General features: G+C 32.4%; 2 protein-coding genes and 1 non-coding gene across 3 annotated transcripts; 1 reads left to right on the top strand and 2 right to left on the bottom strand.

The window, feature by feature from the left end:
- Positions 1-1,465: 1,465 nt before the first annotated feature.
- Positions 1,466-1,538, bottom strand: TRNAA-CGC. Its single transcript has one exon. It is a non-coding gene; the product is annotated as a tRNA-Ala (tRNA).
- Positions 1,539-2,908: 1,370 nt separating this feature from the next.
- On the bottom strand, positions 2,909-8,149 carry LOC110719206 (zinc finger MYM-type protein 1-like). Its single transcript, XM_021898107.1, has 5 exons — positions 8,098-8,149; positions 5,674-5,786; positions 5,359-5,482; positions 3,718-4,872; positions 2,909-3,657 (listed from the first exon to the last, which is right to left on the bottom strand). Exons 1-5 carry the CDS (start codon positions 8,147-8,149, stop codon positions 2,909-2,911), a joined length of 2,193 nt encoding a protein of 730 aa, XP_021753799.1.
- A 1,371-nt stretch (positions 8,150-9,520) lies between these two features.
- LOC110719205 lies at positions 9,521-12,947 on the top strand. The gene is made up of 7 exons (XM_021898106.1): positions 9,521-9,679; positions 9,947-10,033; positions 10,245-10,466; positions 10,870-11,028; positions 11,111-11,161; positions 11,336-11,482; positions 11,596-12,947. The coding sequence occupies exons 1-7, from the start codon at positions 9,521-9,523 to the stop codon at positions 11,995-11,997; spliced, it is 1,227 nt and encodes a 408-aa protein (XP_021753798.1). The 3' UTR covers positions 11,998-12,947.
- Positions 12,948-17,789: the final 4,842 nt, after the last annotated feature.

The following is a 17,789-nucleotide window of genomic DNA, read 5'->3' as shown; positions in this document are numbered from 1 at the left end:
GTTGTGCATCCACGCAATCAATTCCTCCCTAGTGGTATCAATTTCTTGTACCAACGATACCATATGCCTTCTCATTTCCAGAAACGCAGCATCTGATGTTTTCTGGTAAGATGTTTTCTTTGTTCTCCTCCTTCGAGATTTTCTCTCCTGAGTCTTGCTTGGCTGGTCTGGCTGTCGGTTCGAGTGATTTTCTTTTTCTTCAGAAGGATGTGATGCAAGGCTATGCAAGGTCAATTGAGCAATTTCCTCTGCGAAAAAAAAAGATCAGTAGCCGACTCTGGCTTAATTTGTTTTGATTCACTTGAAGAACTTGGCCTGGACTGATGATCAACACGAATTGAATCCAAATCATTTTCATTTCTTCCGAACTCCCAACTGTGCTGAAATTGTTCACCCTGATCACTCATTTTGTACCAACAATATCTGGTCGACCTCTCTTCAATTCAATGTAATCCTTGCTAAAAACAATTTTTTGTTAAGTACATTATCACGTATCAGTAATACTTATATGAAAGATACTAGAAAACATTGCATGATACAAGAATATCTATCTATTGTGTTGTTTCACGCGCCATAATCATAAATTAACATAATCAGTAACCTCTAACATGTACTAAATTCGAAATAAGAAATCGAATCTCTAGTAAGAATTACATTCAATAAATAGGATAACATGTTGAATTATTTATATCAACTAAACAGACCAGTGATGACTTCATGAATTCATCATGTCATACATACATATACATCCAAGTCACATATAATTTGATAAACAATAGATAAGAACAATACAATCATGAATCTTTAACACATGTATGTTAGTATAGTGGCAATTGATGAGCATCCATTAAGAACAAAATATGCAACTAAACATTCTAAAAGCCTGCTACGTTACAAATAAGAAAAACAAAAAATCAAAACATAAGTAAAGAACATTGATGATATTCTTACCTCTAAACAGTTGATGAACTAAACCAAAGAAGAATGACATATCCCTGTAGAAATTAGACAGATAAACCTGAATTTCTTGATGTATTTATCTAATTCTTAATGATACTCGAGATCGTTACATTTGGAAGTATAAGATTATAACCATTTAAGGTAATTAAAATTATCATATGTGAATTATTGGCCAAATTATACTCTGCATTATTGAAAAAAAAAAACTAAGTTAATGCAATGGTTGCCACATCGTTTGGACACATTGCATACATGGTAGAAAAAATAAAGGATTTGATTATGATCATATCGTATAAATTATGAAACAATAATAATGGATTGAATTAACAGCCTGGTTCATGTAATCCAGCATCCATTCTGATTTTGTTCATACGTACTGAAATTAGGGGAAGAAATCAAAGATAATCAATCTATTTATAATCTTCACATGTTCAACGTTACAAGATGTATTAAGATGGAGGGAAAAAGTAAGACCCTAAAAAATGTTGTTGATAATGATAAAATTTGGAGGTGCGGGGAATCGAACCCCGTGCCTCTCGCATGCGAAGCGAGCGCTCTACCATATGAGCTACACCCCCATATTGTTAAAAATTGTATGCAACAAATGTGATGGATACAAGGTATTCAACAAGAGCCTTGTACTCTTATTTGATTATTGGCATATTAAAATAAGTGTAAGTAATAAAGTAAATTACTCCATATAAAGTAGAAAATGAGCTGACTAAAATACCCGATACGATAATAGTTAGACTATAAAATTAGTTATTTTGATATTATTCAACAATAATTAACAACATTGCAATATAATAATCTCGGCTAATTAGCGACACTCAAAAAATTAGTCTGGCAACAATTTAATAAAAATACTAAGCCCATTGACACTCTGGTACAACCGTACAAAAATGATCACAGGCAACATTTAGCTCAAAAGATCTAATATTTTCCGATATTCAGCTTGCGAATGCCTAATCTAATTTATTTTCGTGGTTTTAGTTTTAATTTATTTCTTCCATTTGTTTTCCCTAACGGTTTCCCAATCTAGTGTTAGAAATAAAAAAAAAAATCCCAATCTAATGTTGTGTCAAAATAAATTACATATTCTAGTGTCCATTTAGATTCGGATACACAATGCTAGTATATTTCTTGGATTGGTGTGGTTAACTAAATAAAATATTTGACAACTCTTACTCTAATAGAAAAGGGTAGTTGTTTCTCTTGGTTTTCTCCCTCCTCCGCCAGTGGCGGATCCAGGATTTTCAAGATAGTGTGTCACCATCAATTATTGATCATTTGTGAAAGTACAATTTGTCACATCCCATCATCGTCCACCGACCGCATAAAATATCAAAATATAGTCAAAGCTTGAATAATGAACAAAAAAAAATACATAAAAAGTTCATTTCATAAAGTAATTCAAATTCATATTACAACTAAAAAAGTACTAATTTTATTACAATTGCTCTCGACGAGTTTTCATATTTTGATAACGATGTACAATATCATCCATGCTAACATTGTAAAACAAATCTCTTTCTAGATAAGTAATCAAACAATCATTCAACATTTGATCTCCCATGCTATTACGCAATTTATCTTTTACTTGCGTCATTCCAGAAAATACTCTTTCTACACTTGCCGTTGCAACGGGAAGAATCAACACTAACTTCAAAAGTAAGTAGACTCGATCATGAGTTTCAAACTTTCCCGTCTCAACAAGTTTCGTAGAAAGTTCACTTAGACTTTTCAAATTCCAAAATCTCTCATCATTTCGAACATCAACAATGAAATTTTCAAGTGAATGTTCAAAAAATAATAACTCAGAGCTTGAAAATTCATCGGGATAAAATTTGGCAAGTTGAACTAACTTTCTTTTGTCAAAAGAATGAAACCGATTTGCAAGATTAAAGCAAGACATACACACAAGTAATTCCTTACTTACCTCGGGAAATCAATTTTCAAGTTCTTGTAATTGAAGATCAATGACACTTAGGAAGACTTCAACTCTAAAATGATGAAGATTAGTCACTTGTGGACCTTTACCTCTATACATTCTTCTCCCAGGAACAATATACTGCCCCTCCATGTTTGGAACCTCAATGTCATATTTATCCATAAAAGAAGTGACTTTTTCCATATGTGAATCCCATCCTTCATCTCTTAACTTTTGCAAATTAGTCTTGGTTACATCAACCATGACCATTGCATTGACAATATCTTGATCATGTTTTTGCAATGCCACATTCAACGCATTTGTAATTCCAAATATATCAACCATCAAGTGTGCCACAAACACAAAATCAAATGACATCAACAAGTGTGTAATAGATTGTGCTTTATTCGAATCAAGTGTATCAGATACTTCTGCAATGGAATCAAGTGACAAAAGTATTGAAGGATATAAATCAAGCACATTCAAAATGGTTTTAAAATGAGATCCCCAACGAGTATCACAAGGTCTACATAAGCCACGTTCTTGATTTAAACCAGTTCCCAATTCAATTTCACCCAAGGACAATGCTTCTACAACCCCTTGACGTTGTTTTTCTCGAAGAAATTGTCTCCTCTTAGGTGAACCTCCCACAAAGTTCAAGAGAGGTGCAAGTACATCAATAAAAAGCCAACCACAATCTGAGTTTTTCTTAGCAAGAGCAACTTGTGTCAATTGAAGTTGGTGAGCAAAGCAATGAACAAAGTATGCTTGAGAACATTAATTCAAAATTAGAGTTTTAAGACCATTGATTGAACCTTGCATATTACTTGCCCCATCATAACCCTGACCTCGAACTTGAGAGAAAGTTAAAGAGTGTTCCATGAGTAATGACTCAATAGCAGCTTTTAGAGTCAAAGAACTAGTATTAGGAACATGCACAATACCAAGAAAACGCTCACACACTTCCCCCTTTTTATTAACAAATCTCAAGCAAAGTGCCATTTGTTCCTTATCGGAAACATCGGCAGATTCATCAGCAAGAATAGCAAAAAATCCACCGTCAAGTTCTTCCAATATTGCTTTAGTTGTTTCTTTTGCACAAGCATTGATTATATCTTTTTGGATACTTGGAGAAGTAAGTTGACAATTATCGGGGGCCATTTTAAAAACAACTTTGGAATACTCAAGATCATGGTTTGAAAGAAGAGTTAATAATGAAAGAAAGTTACCTCTAGACAATGAACTTTCCTTTTCATCATGACCACGAAAAGGCAACCCTTGGAACAATAGCCATCTGATGGTTTCAATTGAAGCTTCCAATCTCTTACGATAGGCACTCATGGTTTCCGCCGTTTGTTTTGATAAAGCGGTGGCAATGCTACTCATTTGATTCACGAATAAATTCATAGCAATCACAACATTATTGTGAGCACTCTTGTGTCCACCAACATGCTTTACAATTGTGTTTCTTCTATTCCAATATCTGAAACCTCCATTAACAAAAGCATCGACTCCTGCTGTGTTACTATCCTTAAATAGATAACAAATGAAACAAAAGGCATCATCTTTCTCAACACTATACTCAAGCCATGTTGGCCAAGTATCAAACCATTGAACACAAAATCGACGTTTTTTCGGCCCAAAATTTGTTTGAGGAAACACATGATCTTTAGGTTGACATGGCTTTCTTTGAATGTATGTTCTCCGCACTAAATCCCTATCATCGGGATGAAAATCACACATCCTTCTTCTTTTTCCGGGGTCTTGTGGAAGATTAATAATATCAAGTGCACTTAATCTTCCTTCACCAATTTGAGCACTAGGATCCGAACCACCTTGGTAAGAATATTGTCCATCTTCATTTTGAGGGAAATTGTGAGAGGGGGAAGAATTTTGTTCACTTGCATGATGTGAAGGAGTATTTGGTTCACTTTCTTGGGAATTTTGTTCATTTTCTTGTAGTGGAGGATTTGGTTCACGTTCTTGAGAAGGTAAATCATTTTATGGAGGAGGAGGATTTAGATTAGGCACTTTTTTAGTAAAAAAACTTAAAATGTCTCGAGTTGTTTTTCTTTTCATTCTAAAATTGAAGTTAAAGGGTGAATGAGATAAATCAATCTAAATGTTTGACTTATCCAAATTTCCCACAATGATAACCAACAAGAAAACTACTTTACACCACGATAAAGATGTATAAGCATAACATTTCTATTAATCCAACTATCACAAAAATAGCATATAATCAAAAACAGAATCATGAACATTGTAAGAAATTTCATACAAACAACTACCACCCATTTTCGTTAACCTTTCTTTTATAAAGTCAAATTATTATTAATCCATCATACTCTCTAATTACTTTTTTTTCTACCAACAAATCAACATCAACAAGTTATAAAACATGACTAAATCAACTAGTGTAAAGGGTTTGTCACAGGTAAAGTTGGCCTCTTTGAGTCTTTGATAACCAATTTTGCCCAATTTCACAGCCACCCCCTCCCCTTGACCCCTTCCCTGCACCACCACCGAAACCAGTAAGGCAGACAGTGAGACAGGCAGACAGGCAGTAAGCCAGTAAACCACCCTAATTCCCTAAAATAGCACAATTTACACAAATACACAATAGTTATAGGCTTATAGAACTACAATTAAATACACGGTTAACAAAAATAAATATACAAATACAAGTACGATTAACCCCCATTTCAATTTCTACTTCCATTAACAAAAAAATTCGTACACCATTTGTCAAATTGTCAAGAGTAAAGAGTTCAAGATCTAACCTGGCTGTAGGCAGTAGGCTGCTTCAATGAAGGAGCGAAGCTCAGCGTGAGGCGTGACTCAGAGCCTCTGAAAGAGTGAAAGTACGAAGCCCCTTCAATGGAGAATTTCGACCCTGCAATTATCAACTCATTTATCAACCCACAATTATCAAAATTCGAATGATTGACTCAATTATCAACCCACAATTACCAAAATTTGAAGAACCCTAAATAATTACAGAAAAAGAACTTAAACAAGATCTAACCTTTGACTCCTTTGAGATTGCTTCGGTGGAGAAGAAAAAGCTCAAACGCCCCTTCAATGGAGTTTTTGCGAGTAGCCGACTAGCCGAGTATGCTTGAATGCTTGAAGCTTCAATTCTTCAATGGAGCCATGGAGGAGAGAGTAGAGAGAGAGAGAGGGGATTAGGGGAAGCGTGGCTGTGTTGTAAGGGAATTAGGGGTTCTGGGTCTTTGGCCTTTGGGAGTGGAAAGATGCGTGAGTGAGTGTAATTGTTTTTTTTTTTTTTTTTTTCAAAATTAATAGTGTGTCACCGGACCCACTATGACACTAAGTGGGTCCGCCCCTGTCCTCCGCCCACCATTGCAAGCCAACAAAATTGACGATCTCGAATAGCCATTGCCAACACTACAATTCATCTGCTGAATTTTCGATTAAAAAAAATTGGTATGTTATAATTTCCCCAAATCTTAATTTATGCCTTCAATTTAAAATTATGCCCCAACTTGGATTATATGATGTTTTATTTTGTAACGTAATTTTATGTATGAACTCCCCCAAATCTGAAATTATATCCCACATTGTAAACTATTATATGTGGATTCATTACCGCTATCAACGAAACGTATATCAAACAAAGGAATTGAGAGGTGGAAGAAAAGCAATTACAGTGATCAATAATGGACTTAGTATGGGTACTTTGCCTAAAAAATACGAGTGGTGGAGCATCATTCAAATGGATGAATTGGTATTTGACTTATATACAGTGGGTGAATTGGGACAAAAGCAATCAACTATATGATCAATGGTGACTGCTGCTGTTCTAGAGTCACGCCTGGGCTCCCTGCTAATATCTATTTTTTTGCTTTTAGTTTGATTTCTGCTTTTGTAGGTTTTTTTTTTTTTTAGTTTTTTTAATTTTTAATTTTTTTATATTTTTTAAATTGCTTTCGGTAGTAGCAGCCTTCATGATTTGAAATTTTCTATCTCTGAGCAATCATGGAAGCCCCTTTTGATCTCACACAATGATATTCCTAGATGTTTCAATCATCTAGTTGTAACATAATTTCCTTTCCTTGTTAAAAAAATATAGGAGTTGAAGTTTGACTGTATAAACTTTGGTGCAACTTGACTTAATCTGATTTTATAAATATGAAGCTTCCTTTTCCAAAAAAAATAAAAAAGTAAAAAAATAATAAAAATAAAAGAAGTTGTAAACCCTAAATATATTTTAGTTAACCACACCAAACCAAAAAATATACTAGCTTTGTATATCGGAACCTACATGGACATTAGAATATGAAATTTATTTTGACACAACACTAGATTAGGAATTTTTTTTATTTCTAACACTAGATTGGGAAACCGTTGGTTTTTCCCACTTATTTTTTCAATCAATTCCGAAAAGATATAAATATTAATTTTTATTTAATTTCCCAACCTCTTATTTAGGAAATAATAAGTGGGGTGGGAAAAAAGTATAGCAAAATAAAGGGGTTGGAGTATTAATTGGAAAATTTATAGTATTAAGCATTTTGAATGAAAATAGTATGGTAGAGGGGGGTGTACCATGTGCATGGTACATCCGGAAGTACATTACATATAAATAAAAGAACATTGGGACAAATTTAATGTTCTTTTATTTATATGTAATGTTCTTTTTTTATGAAGCCTCGTTTATATGTAATGTTCTTTTTTTTATATGTATTGTAATGTTCATTTCACTCATTCATTTTCTCTCTCTTTAATACTCTCTCTCCTCTCCCTCTAACTTCTTCTTCCATTTTATTTCTTGATTTTTATAGTTTTTATGTGCTTAATTCATCACTCACAAACACATTTATACTAGATTTTACACTCCAAAATCCGAATTTCACAACCAAATTTTCGGATTTTTCATGATTTGAGAATTTTGGGTATTTTTTTTATTTTGGCTAAAAAACTTGCAATTGAGTGTTCAACTTGCTTGATTTCTACTATTAATTCACTTTACATGGGTTTTCTACTCATTTGAGGTATGACTTCTCTTCCTTTGTTTATCTTTGTTCTACTTATGAATATGAAACCCTAGGTTGTGCTTCAATAGTGAACTCTCTTTTTGCTTGTTATTTTTACATATATTTTGTGTTTTGTGATAATGTTTGTTGTTCATATAAAACTTTATTATCATGAAATTACTTGATTGTTTGAATTTTTGGCACTACCATTGTTGTTCATCATCTTCTTCCATGGGTTTGGGTAGTAGCATTTTTCCATTATTTATATGTAACGTTCTTTTTCAGAAAGATTATGTTCTTTTATACTTATATGTAATGTTATTTTATTTTTAAGTTATGTTCTTTTATTGTATGTAATGTTCTGTATTTTATATGTAACGTTCTTCTTGATGTACTCTATGTTCGTTTGTAATGTATAATAAATTATTATAACTACGATTTTTTTTTATTTATAAGTAATGTTCTTTTATTTATATGTAATGTTCTTTTATTTATAGGCAATGTTCTTTTATTTATATGTAATATTCTTCTATTTATAGGTAATGTTCTTTTATTCATAGGGTGATGTTCTTCCGGGTGTACCATGCGCATGGTACACCCGGGTGTACGAAACAATTATTGCATTTTAAAGATTTGTCGGAAAAAATAGATTTTTGGCTCCCTTGAGTTCAATTTTTCTAAAAAAATTGTCATTGGAGTCAATTTTTTTTTTTTTTTGTGCAAAATTGCTGGTACAATATTTTTATCAATTTGGTCAATTGTCAATTGGCCACATAATCTCGGCTAAATTACAAGTGATATTATTATTTGTTCAAATAACTAATAAAGCGATTTAGAGACAATTACATTTATATGAAGTGAATGTTATTGTTTCAGAAATTGTGTAATTGGCATTTTATTTTATTAAAAAAATACTTCAAGGTCAACATAATTCAAGGAACAAAATTGTCCCTTACATATGTAGAGATAGATTTAGAGAAATTACATTAATTTACTACATATTTATTATAGCGGTTAATAAGTCTTCCTTAATTTCATACGGATTACCTAATTTTCAACAACTGTCTAACATATTTGATAACCTTGATTTGAAAAACCATGCAATTTTGTTTGTCCATTTGTCAAGATATTCGCACCATGCATTATAAGACAAAATAAAGCCTAGAACTATGTGAATACTTTCCACTCAGTCATAACATTTACATTTGGATAGCTTGAACTTCTAAAATGAAATGTAATGATATTGTAACCGATTGGGACTTTAGGTTATTGATTACAATGTAATTTACAAATGATCAAATAATGATATTATTTCGGATTATTAAAAGTTAGAAACTGTTACCAATTGGGACTTTAGGTTCTTGATTACTTTCTTCTGTTTGAAATACATGTTAAATCAATAAATTAAAATTGACGATTAAAATAATGTGAATAGTGTAAAATTTCAAACTAATTAATATTACGGTTAAATCATCAATGCTTGTCCAAGCTAAGTAGCCTTCTTGATGAATACTCAGTAACTTTTTCTAGCTATATATACTCATATCATATATTTTTTTTTCATAATTATAAATTTTTCGAGTAGCTCTACAGATATTTTATTATATAGTTAGATCGTTTGTTAAATCAAATGGAGAAACATTTGTTAACGTTATTGGTTTTATTAATAGTACCATATTATAATTTTAACTTTGTACAAGGATCAGAAGTTAAACTGTCACAAGCTGAAAAACTAGCCATTAAAAGGCGACTCAAATTCATCAACAAACCAGCAATTAAAAGTTTTGTGGTGAGTACGTCCATCCTTGAGTTGCACTCTCAATGAATTACAAAATTCTTGCATCAAAGGTTCTTTTATCTAAAGATCATGATTTTATTAAATACATAAACTAAATTGTTAATTATTTTGTATTACCAAGGTTGGTGACTAATTTACGCTTCTTGCTTTTAAGCATTTTGTGTAAATATTAATTTTATTATAAAATCATGAAATCAAAGCTTATTTTGTGAAGTTATCTAACTCCATTTAATTTGTTTTGCTTGTTTAATTAATTAGACTCAACATGGTGATGTTTTGGACTGTGTGGAGGTTCATAAGCAACTTGCATTTGATCATCCTTTGCTAAAGAATCACTCTATACAGGTTTTGACTGTTTTCCTCTTCAACATTTATTATAATTACGGATTATTATTATTATTATTGTTATTATTATTATTTATTATTATTATTATTATTATTATTATTATTATTATCACGGATTATTATTATTATCTTTTTTTATTGCGATAAATCAATAAAGTTTGTTATGAAAATAACTCTAATAAAATTAACAAATTTTCAATCAAATGTGCAGATGAAACCTAATTTCAAGATTCCTAAGCGGGCAAAATTAAATGATAATTCATCCTCAATATTGAGTGTTTCTCAACTTCTACCAAGGAACATGAGATGTCCAAAAGGAACGGTGCTCATCAAAAGGATACAAGAGAAAGATCTTATGATGGAGATATCCTCATTTTCAACTTCAAATTCCTCCAAATTTGCTCACCCTAATGATGTTCAACTGGTCAATGAGGTGATTCTTTTACCAATTTTAAACTTTCTTGTTTAATTGTTACGGCCTATTTAATTTGGTATTGTGTATCTACGACAATTTATGAACAAATACACATATAATGAGTTTCCCTTGCAATTGATGCATAATTACTACTACATGCAAATAAATAAAACATTTTAATTCCCTTAATTTATGCATAACTGCATGCCAAATGGGCTGTTATGCCTTGTTTCCGGCAGCACTATTAGGCTAGTATTGTATTTTTACAAAATAACTGGTTTGCATTAATTTATTATGGACCACTAATATTAGAGACACCATGTGATAGTCCGTCTTCCTGCACAACCCATTGTCATGCCTAACAGACTAATACTACGGAGTAACAAGTTTATTTACTCAACCAAATTGTAATGCTTTGTAGATTGCGAGTATAGGGGTATCTACTCCAAACACAGGAGCAGCGGGGAAAATAAACCTATGGAGCCTAGATGATGTAAAACCAGACCAACTTAGTGATGCTACTTTCTATGTTAGAAGCGGCGATGGTTTAAATGTTAACGCTATAGTAGCAGGATGGGCGGTAAGTGCTACTCCCTCCGTCCCATTAGATTATCATATCCCCTTGTTAACTACTTGCATCTCTACAAATGAAATTTTTGCAGGTGAATCCATATCTAAATCCCAACTCTCCTACACTATACACTTATTGGACGGTGAGATATACGGGCCATATCATCTTTTATACATCAATAGCAACAATTGATTATATTGTATTGGATTAATTACACAAGTAATTAATAACACGACTTTTATGATTATATTGTATTACATTATTAGATTAATTACACAAGTAATTGATAATGCGACTCTTATTATTACAATTACAGATAGATAGCGGGAAGAGCACATGTTGTAACAATGCACTATGTCCAGGTTTCGTACAAACTAGTCAAAAAGTCACCCTTGGCCAAGCTTTAAGTCCGGTATCAAAAAGATTAGGTCATCAATATTTTCTAGACCTTTCAGTACAACAGGTAACTATTCGATCATTAAATATCCCAACTATTATTGATTAACTTAAAATCGTGTCACTTATACGTTACGTACGACTCTCTATGTTATTAATTGTTTATATCAATTTACATAGGATGTAAGAACGAAGAATTGGTTTCTCCTAAACGGAGAAGAAACCGTCGGATATTGGCCAAAGGAGTTGTTTACAAGCCTAGCCAACGGAGCGACACAAGCGGGTTGGGGAGGAGAAATAAAAAGCCCGATCATAGAGCCGACTCCGGCCATGGGAAGCGGTCATTTCTCTAAGGAAAATTTTTCAGTTGCATGCCTTATGAAGTGGCTAGAGTTGCGAGCACCACAAGGTTTTCCTGATGAAAAAGCTATTGAATATTATATGACAAGGCCTGAATGTTACGATATTTGGTATAGAAAATCTCCTGGTACAAATGAAAATCATGATAGATATGATGATGATGAATCTTCAAATTGGAAAAATTTTATTTATTTTGGTGGACCTCCTGGCTGCAAGCATTGAAATACAACATAATGTATGATTAAACTTTATTTTTCTTCTTTGATTAGAGTGGTGCAGTGATAATAATAATAATAATAAAACTAAGAATGTTTGAGAATGCTATTTTGACATAGGCAATTGGCCGGGAAGGATTTTCATACAATCACACTTAATTATCAGTGGCAGATCCAAGAATTGAGTCTGGTGAGATTAAATAATCTAAGTATCATTAACAATAATAAAAAAAATAAAATAAAAAATCAGAAAATGATGTAGGAAGAATAAAACCGTAAGAACTACGGCGTACATAAAATGAGCTAAAAGTGAATCTATACTATACTATATACTAGCCTAAAAACTAGTTAATAAATGAAATCAATACTAATAAACTAAAGTAATTCCCAAAATAATTTGTAGATTATAAGTGTCAACACCACATAAAATATTTTCCTCCCAAAAATATTGTGTTTTTTTGTCGTCATGTTTATCATTAAAAAAATAAATAATTTCGAGTTAGTTTTTTTTGTTTTTTTTTTTTGGACAACACTTTCAAGTTAGTTTTAAAGCTTGATATAAAAGCAATAAATAAATAGAAATTAATTTTGGGTGAAAAATAAGATAGAAAATTTCAATTTTAACATACACAATCCTATGTTCCATTTGACCGAATTAAAAAAAAGGTTGGTTACATATTGATAATTTCAGTTATTAATCGACTACATAAATTTATTATTCATATTATGAATAAAAATAATCCAACCATTTATTAATTGAAAAAGTCGAGCAGCTTGGGCATTAACTACTCCTTAGTAAAATATTAATTGCATCTATTGATGTGTGATTTTGATGTCCATTCACAATTATTTCCAATTTTGAAAAGATTTACCCAAAAATCTTACCTTAAACAAAAAAAAGTAATCTCCTTTCAAAAAAAAAAAAAAACAAAAAAAACTAATCTTACCAAAAAAAAAAATATAACAATCTTTCTTTCCCCAATGTTTATTTCTGTCATTTCTTACAATTATAAGTTATTCAATATTTACTTCTTAATAGCTTTGTTACAAGTATAGTACCCGTGCTATTACACGGTTTAAATGTTCAAATATTAACTCTCACAAAATTTAATCTCTTACTTATTATATTAAAAGCTTTTAGTGTATAATAATTTTAGTCACAATAACGTGTACCCATCTAATCATTTATCATGGCACTCCGATCCGTATCATATTTTCAATTCGATGTTGAATAAAATGGTTTAGAAATAGTTATATGATAGAGGTTTACAACCTTTACAAATATCTTGGTCATATTTTACCTATTTAAATCTAGTCATGCACATTCACATATCTTATATATTACCCTTCAATCCTTCATGTGCTCTTTTGTTTTAATTAATATATATAACAAAACATACGCTATCGTCCCATAATATAGTCATGGACTTTTTAAAAATAAAAAATTAGGTGTACAATATTAAATATATTGGTTGAAAATTCGCCCTAAAAAAATAGATCAAAAGTTATCCAAAATAAATCAGGGTCATTCTGACATATATAAAAGTTATATATGCTTTATTGATAAGGATAGAATATTTAAATTATTAAAAACAAAATATGAGCGAGTAATACTTTTACCCTTATAAAACTTATTATCCCATTGTCTATTTACTTCAAAATCAAATCAGGTTAAACATTACCCAAAATAACTTAAAAGTACATTATCCTATCATTGTTTTTTTTTAGTGTTTCGAGAGCCAAATTCGATGTACACTACTATTATTGTAAATCCGATTTACACAAAAGTGTTTATAATATAGTTGACTTATTTATTAATAAATTTTATCAAGTCTAAGAAAGCATACAAAAAAGTATTTTTAAATAATTAATACATCTATAAACCTAGACCTGGTAATTCTTACCCAGATCCGATGATCCGACCCAAATGATCCAACCCGTGACCTGAAATCGACCTAAAAAATCGACCCAAAACCCAAAATTGACCCTACTCGATCACTACTAGACTGAAAAATGGAGTTGACCCGACACCCGAACTGACCCTACCCAATTGTACCAGACTCGAAGTTGACCCAATACCCGAAATGACCCAACTCGAAATTGACCCGACCTAAAGTTGACTCGAAGTGTTTAACCTAAATAGACCCGATACTTGAAATGTCCTGAATTAAAATTACCTTATAATTGAACTATAAATGTCTAGTGCCAAAAATGACTCAACATTTTCATCTCCAACCGTAGCCAAGCTCATAAATTGAATTGATAGTTCTCATTATAATAATAACAAAATATAAAATTATCGATTTAAGTTTGATCCACAAATGATTCTGGCCTGACCTGAATATGACACGAACATATTCGACCCGAAAATGATATGACCCAAACAGACCCGACCCGAAGTTGACCAGACCCAAACTCGACCCGATACCTAACCAGAATCATATCCGAAACCCAAATTGACCCGACCCGACATGTACCCAACCCGAATGTTAGCTGATCCGAAATGACCCGACCCAGACTCGACCCGAATGACTCGTTTGTTAGGTCATAAACCTATACTAAAACCTATACTAAAAGTGAATTTCAGGATAATACATGTCATTCCCTTGTTAACAAATTCTTTTCCAAATTTGTGTTTTTAAACATATTTCCTATTTTTATCATTGTGGCTCAGTGATTGTCCAATCACATATTTTTTAGTAAAAGGATATCAAACAAACTTTAATGAATTATACTTGTATAAATTAGATTATAATGCGTTCAACTTTGCTAATATATCTATAAAAAAATGATATAGTACATAGTACTCCGTAATTAAATTGTATTTTTGCTTATACAATTTTTAATTATAAATTGCATTGTTTACGGTTAGATCAATATCAAGAATAAAAAAAATATAATAAATATGTAAGATATCTTACTACTATATATTTGAAAATAAAATACAATATTCATATGAATAAGAATATATTCCATAAAAAAAAAAAGAATAAGGATATATTATAATAATTGATTCTATTTTAGTATAATAATTGATAATATTATCTTGTACTATAATTAGTATAATAATTGATAATTACTATACTTTACTTTGGTCCTATATGAATATAATTTTAGTTATAATTTTAGTATAATATTATATGTAAATTTTCCTTAAAAAAAAAATATATTATATGCAAATTTTATGTGTAAAATTTATAGGAAATAAAAGGTCTTACAAAATTTAGTGAACTAATTTCTTAATTTAGGATAGTAGAAAAGGGCGGGAATATTTTTAATGACATGATGACATGTGGAGTTGTTGATTACTTGATTGTAGTGCCCACTGTTTATTTAGGATAGTGGAAAACGGCGGGAATATTTTTAATGACATGATGACATGTGGAGCTGTTGATTGTAGTGTTCCCTGTTTTAGTATAGTTATAGATAGATAGATAGATTTTTGTTGTGTCCAAAAAAAAAAAAAAAAAAAAAAAAAAAAAAAAAAACTTTGTTATTTTTGTAACTGTTATTTCCTTAAATTAAACAATTTTTTTTTTCTATACATATATATGCAGAATAGGAGGCAGTCCAATTTTTTGATGGTTTTAATATATGGTACAATAATGAGGATCCAAATTACAGGAAGTATGTTGATCATCTTAGCTTTGTTAGCGACGAATCCGGCACAAGGATTAGAAGCAACATCTTCGCAAGATGAAAATTCGATGGTTAAAAATCAACTTCATCTCATCAACAAGCCATCAATTAAAAGCTTCATGGTATGCTATATTTTTTATCAAAGATTAAGGAAACTTTAAATTAATGTACCCTCTAGGTTTTCCTTGGGAGGGTTTTGTTCTAGTTTCTACTAGGGTTTCCTTTTCTTGAGGATTTTTCTCGAATTTTCGAGTTTTAATCTCAGGTTTTTGTGCCTTTCGTTGTGCTAATCATTGATTATGGAAAATCAAGAAATAAACCTTTCGTTAATTGGTTCGAATAATGATGATGAAGCTATTGCTGCTTTATCGAAGGAGGGAGATACTGAAGAGGCAATTGAGTGGGATGATAATGGAGAAGAGGATGAGGATGCCCGGATTGAACTTGCGTTGGTAGGGAAAATCTGGACAAACCGCAACGTTAATGTTAACGCATTCATAACAACAATGAAAGATGTTTGGCAACCTAAGCATGGAGTCGAGATATCGAACATTGGCAAAAACATGTTCATGTTCCAATTTCACCATTGGAGGGATAAGTATAAGGTGTTGGAAGATCAACCTTGGCACTTTGATAGACATGCCCTGGTTCTTGGCGAGACGAATGATTCGACTAAGCCCTCTGATATACCCTTGCACGCTCTTCCTATGTGGGTAAGGGTTTATAACCTCCCATTAAAAGGGAGGTTAAACCTAAGCAATGTGGAGAAGATCGGAAATAAATTGGGAACCTTTGTGAAGATGGACAATGCTGCTCAAGTGGGAATTGATAAGTCAATTCGAATTCGTGTCCTTATTGATGTTCGCAAGCCCTTAGTCAAGTCTGTCAGATTGAAGATGCGAGGAGGTCTTGAGGAAAGCTTCGATGTGAGGTATGAAAAACCCCCTATTTTCTGCTTTTATTGTGGTAGAATGGGTCATGGTGTGAAGGACTATGAGGAGTGTAGGGAGATAGATGAACCTGAGGTCTCTTATGGGTCTTGGTTGAAAGCCTCCCCATGGAAGTATAATGCTGCTTATAAGAAGAGTGATGGTGGGCAGGAGGGTGTTAGTTGTGCTAGACCATTGTTCATTACCAAACCTAAGCAACCTGTCGATAAAAATACTACACGCACTCATGTTCATGAAGTTGTTAGCAAGCTTGAAGGTGTTGGCTTAAACAGTGGAAAGCATGATAATAAAATTGTGCAACAAAAATCTGATGAATTTTTCACATTTACTAGTGGTAAAAAGGATGAAATTCTGTTGTCAACTATCACAGCTAAGGGATCGAATAATAGTACAAAGAAATCTCAAGGGAAGGGATGGAAACGAAACCCAAGAGATGGTGATCTTAGTATGTCTACTGACTTGAAAATTGCAGGAGAAAAAAGAAGGGAGAGGAGTGAGGAATTGAGCACGGATGACTTGATGGATGCTGATATTAATGATAGAAGCAAAAAGAGAACCCACGTCTCCAATTCTGACCATGTGGCGAGCCCCACACAATGGGCTCTCGGTGACAAATGAGTTACATTTTATCATGGAACTGTAGGGGCCTGGGGAGCACCTCTGCAGTCAATGCCTTGAAACGAGTTGTGTTTCTTGAGAGCCCCCAACTGCTTTTTCTTTCGGAGACTAGATTGAAGAAGCATGAATTAGAAAAAGTAAAGAACAAGCTGAAATTTAATGTTGCTCTTACCGTGGAGTGTGTTGGTGAAGGGAGGAAAAGAAGTGGAGGCCTTGCTCTTTTGTGGAAAAATACTTTAGATGTTTCCATCCTTTCCTTCTCACAAAATCACATTGATGCTTGGGTTAACTCTCACACTCATGAAGGATGGAGATTCACAGGTATTTATGGTCACCCCGAGGACGAAAATAAATATAAGACGGGTATGCTGCTGAAGAACTTGATGGACTTCACTGATGATCCGTGGTGTTGCGGTGGGGACTTCAATCTCATGTTACTTTCAAGTGAGAAGCAAGGTGGTCGTGCCTTTAATAATGATGAAGCTGAAATTTTGAGAGATGCTATTCAGTTCTGCCAGTTGGAGGATATGGGGTACATGGGACATGATTTTACATGGACCAACAATAGAGGAGGCAGTGAGAATGTACAAGA

Source organism: Chenopodium quinoa, unplaced genomic scaffold (assembly GCF_001683475.1).
Source record: "Chenopodium quinoa cultivar QQ74 unplaced genomic scaffold, ASM168347v1, whole genome shotgun sequence".
Classification (NCBI taxonomy): domain Eukaryota; kingdom Viridiplantae; phylum Streptophyta; class Magnoliopsida; order Caryophyllales; family Amaranthaceae; genus Chenopodium; species Chenopodium quinoa.
The sequence above is the reverse complement of the archived record's forward strand: the minus strand, read 5'-3'. Positions and strand labels throughout refer to the sequence as shown.

Excerpts from the sequence above, each read along its gene's own strand:
- LOC110719206 (XM_021898107.1), bottom strand. The coding sequence starts at position 8,149 with ATGGAAAAATGCTACTACCCAAACCCATGGAAGAAGATGATGAACAAC. Across the intron at positions 5,787-8,097 it reads GAAGATGATGAACAACAATG|GGTCGAAATTCTCCATTGAA; the intron begins GTAGTGCCAAAA and ends TGATAATTGCAG. Across the intron at positions 4,873-5,358 it reads TGTGAAATTGGGCAAAATTG|AACGTGAACCAAATCCTCCA; the intron begins GTTATCAAAGAC and ends TACCTTCTCAAG.
- LOC110719205 (XM_021898106.1), top strand. The coding sequence starts at position 9,521 with ATGGAGAAACATTTGTTAACGTTATTGGTTTTATTAATAGTACCATAT. Across the intron at positions 10,034-10,244 it reads TAAAGAATCACTCTATACAG|ATGAAACCTAATTTCAAGAT; the intron begins GTTTTGACTGTT and ends TCAAATGTGCAG. Across the intron at positions 10,467-10,869 it reads ATGTTCAACTGGTCAATGAG|ATTGCGAGTATAGGGGTATC; the intron begins GTGATTCTTTTA and ends AATGCTTTGTAG.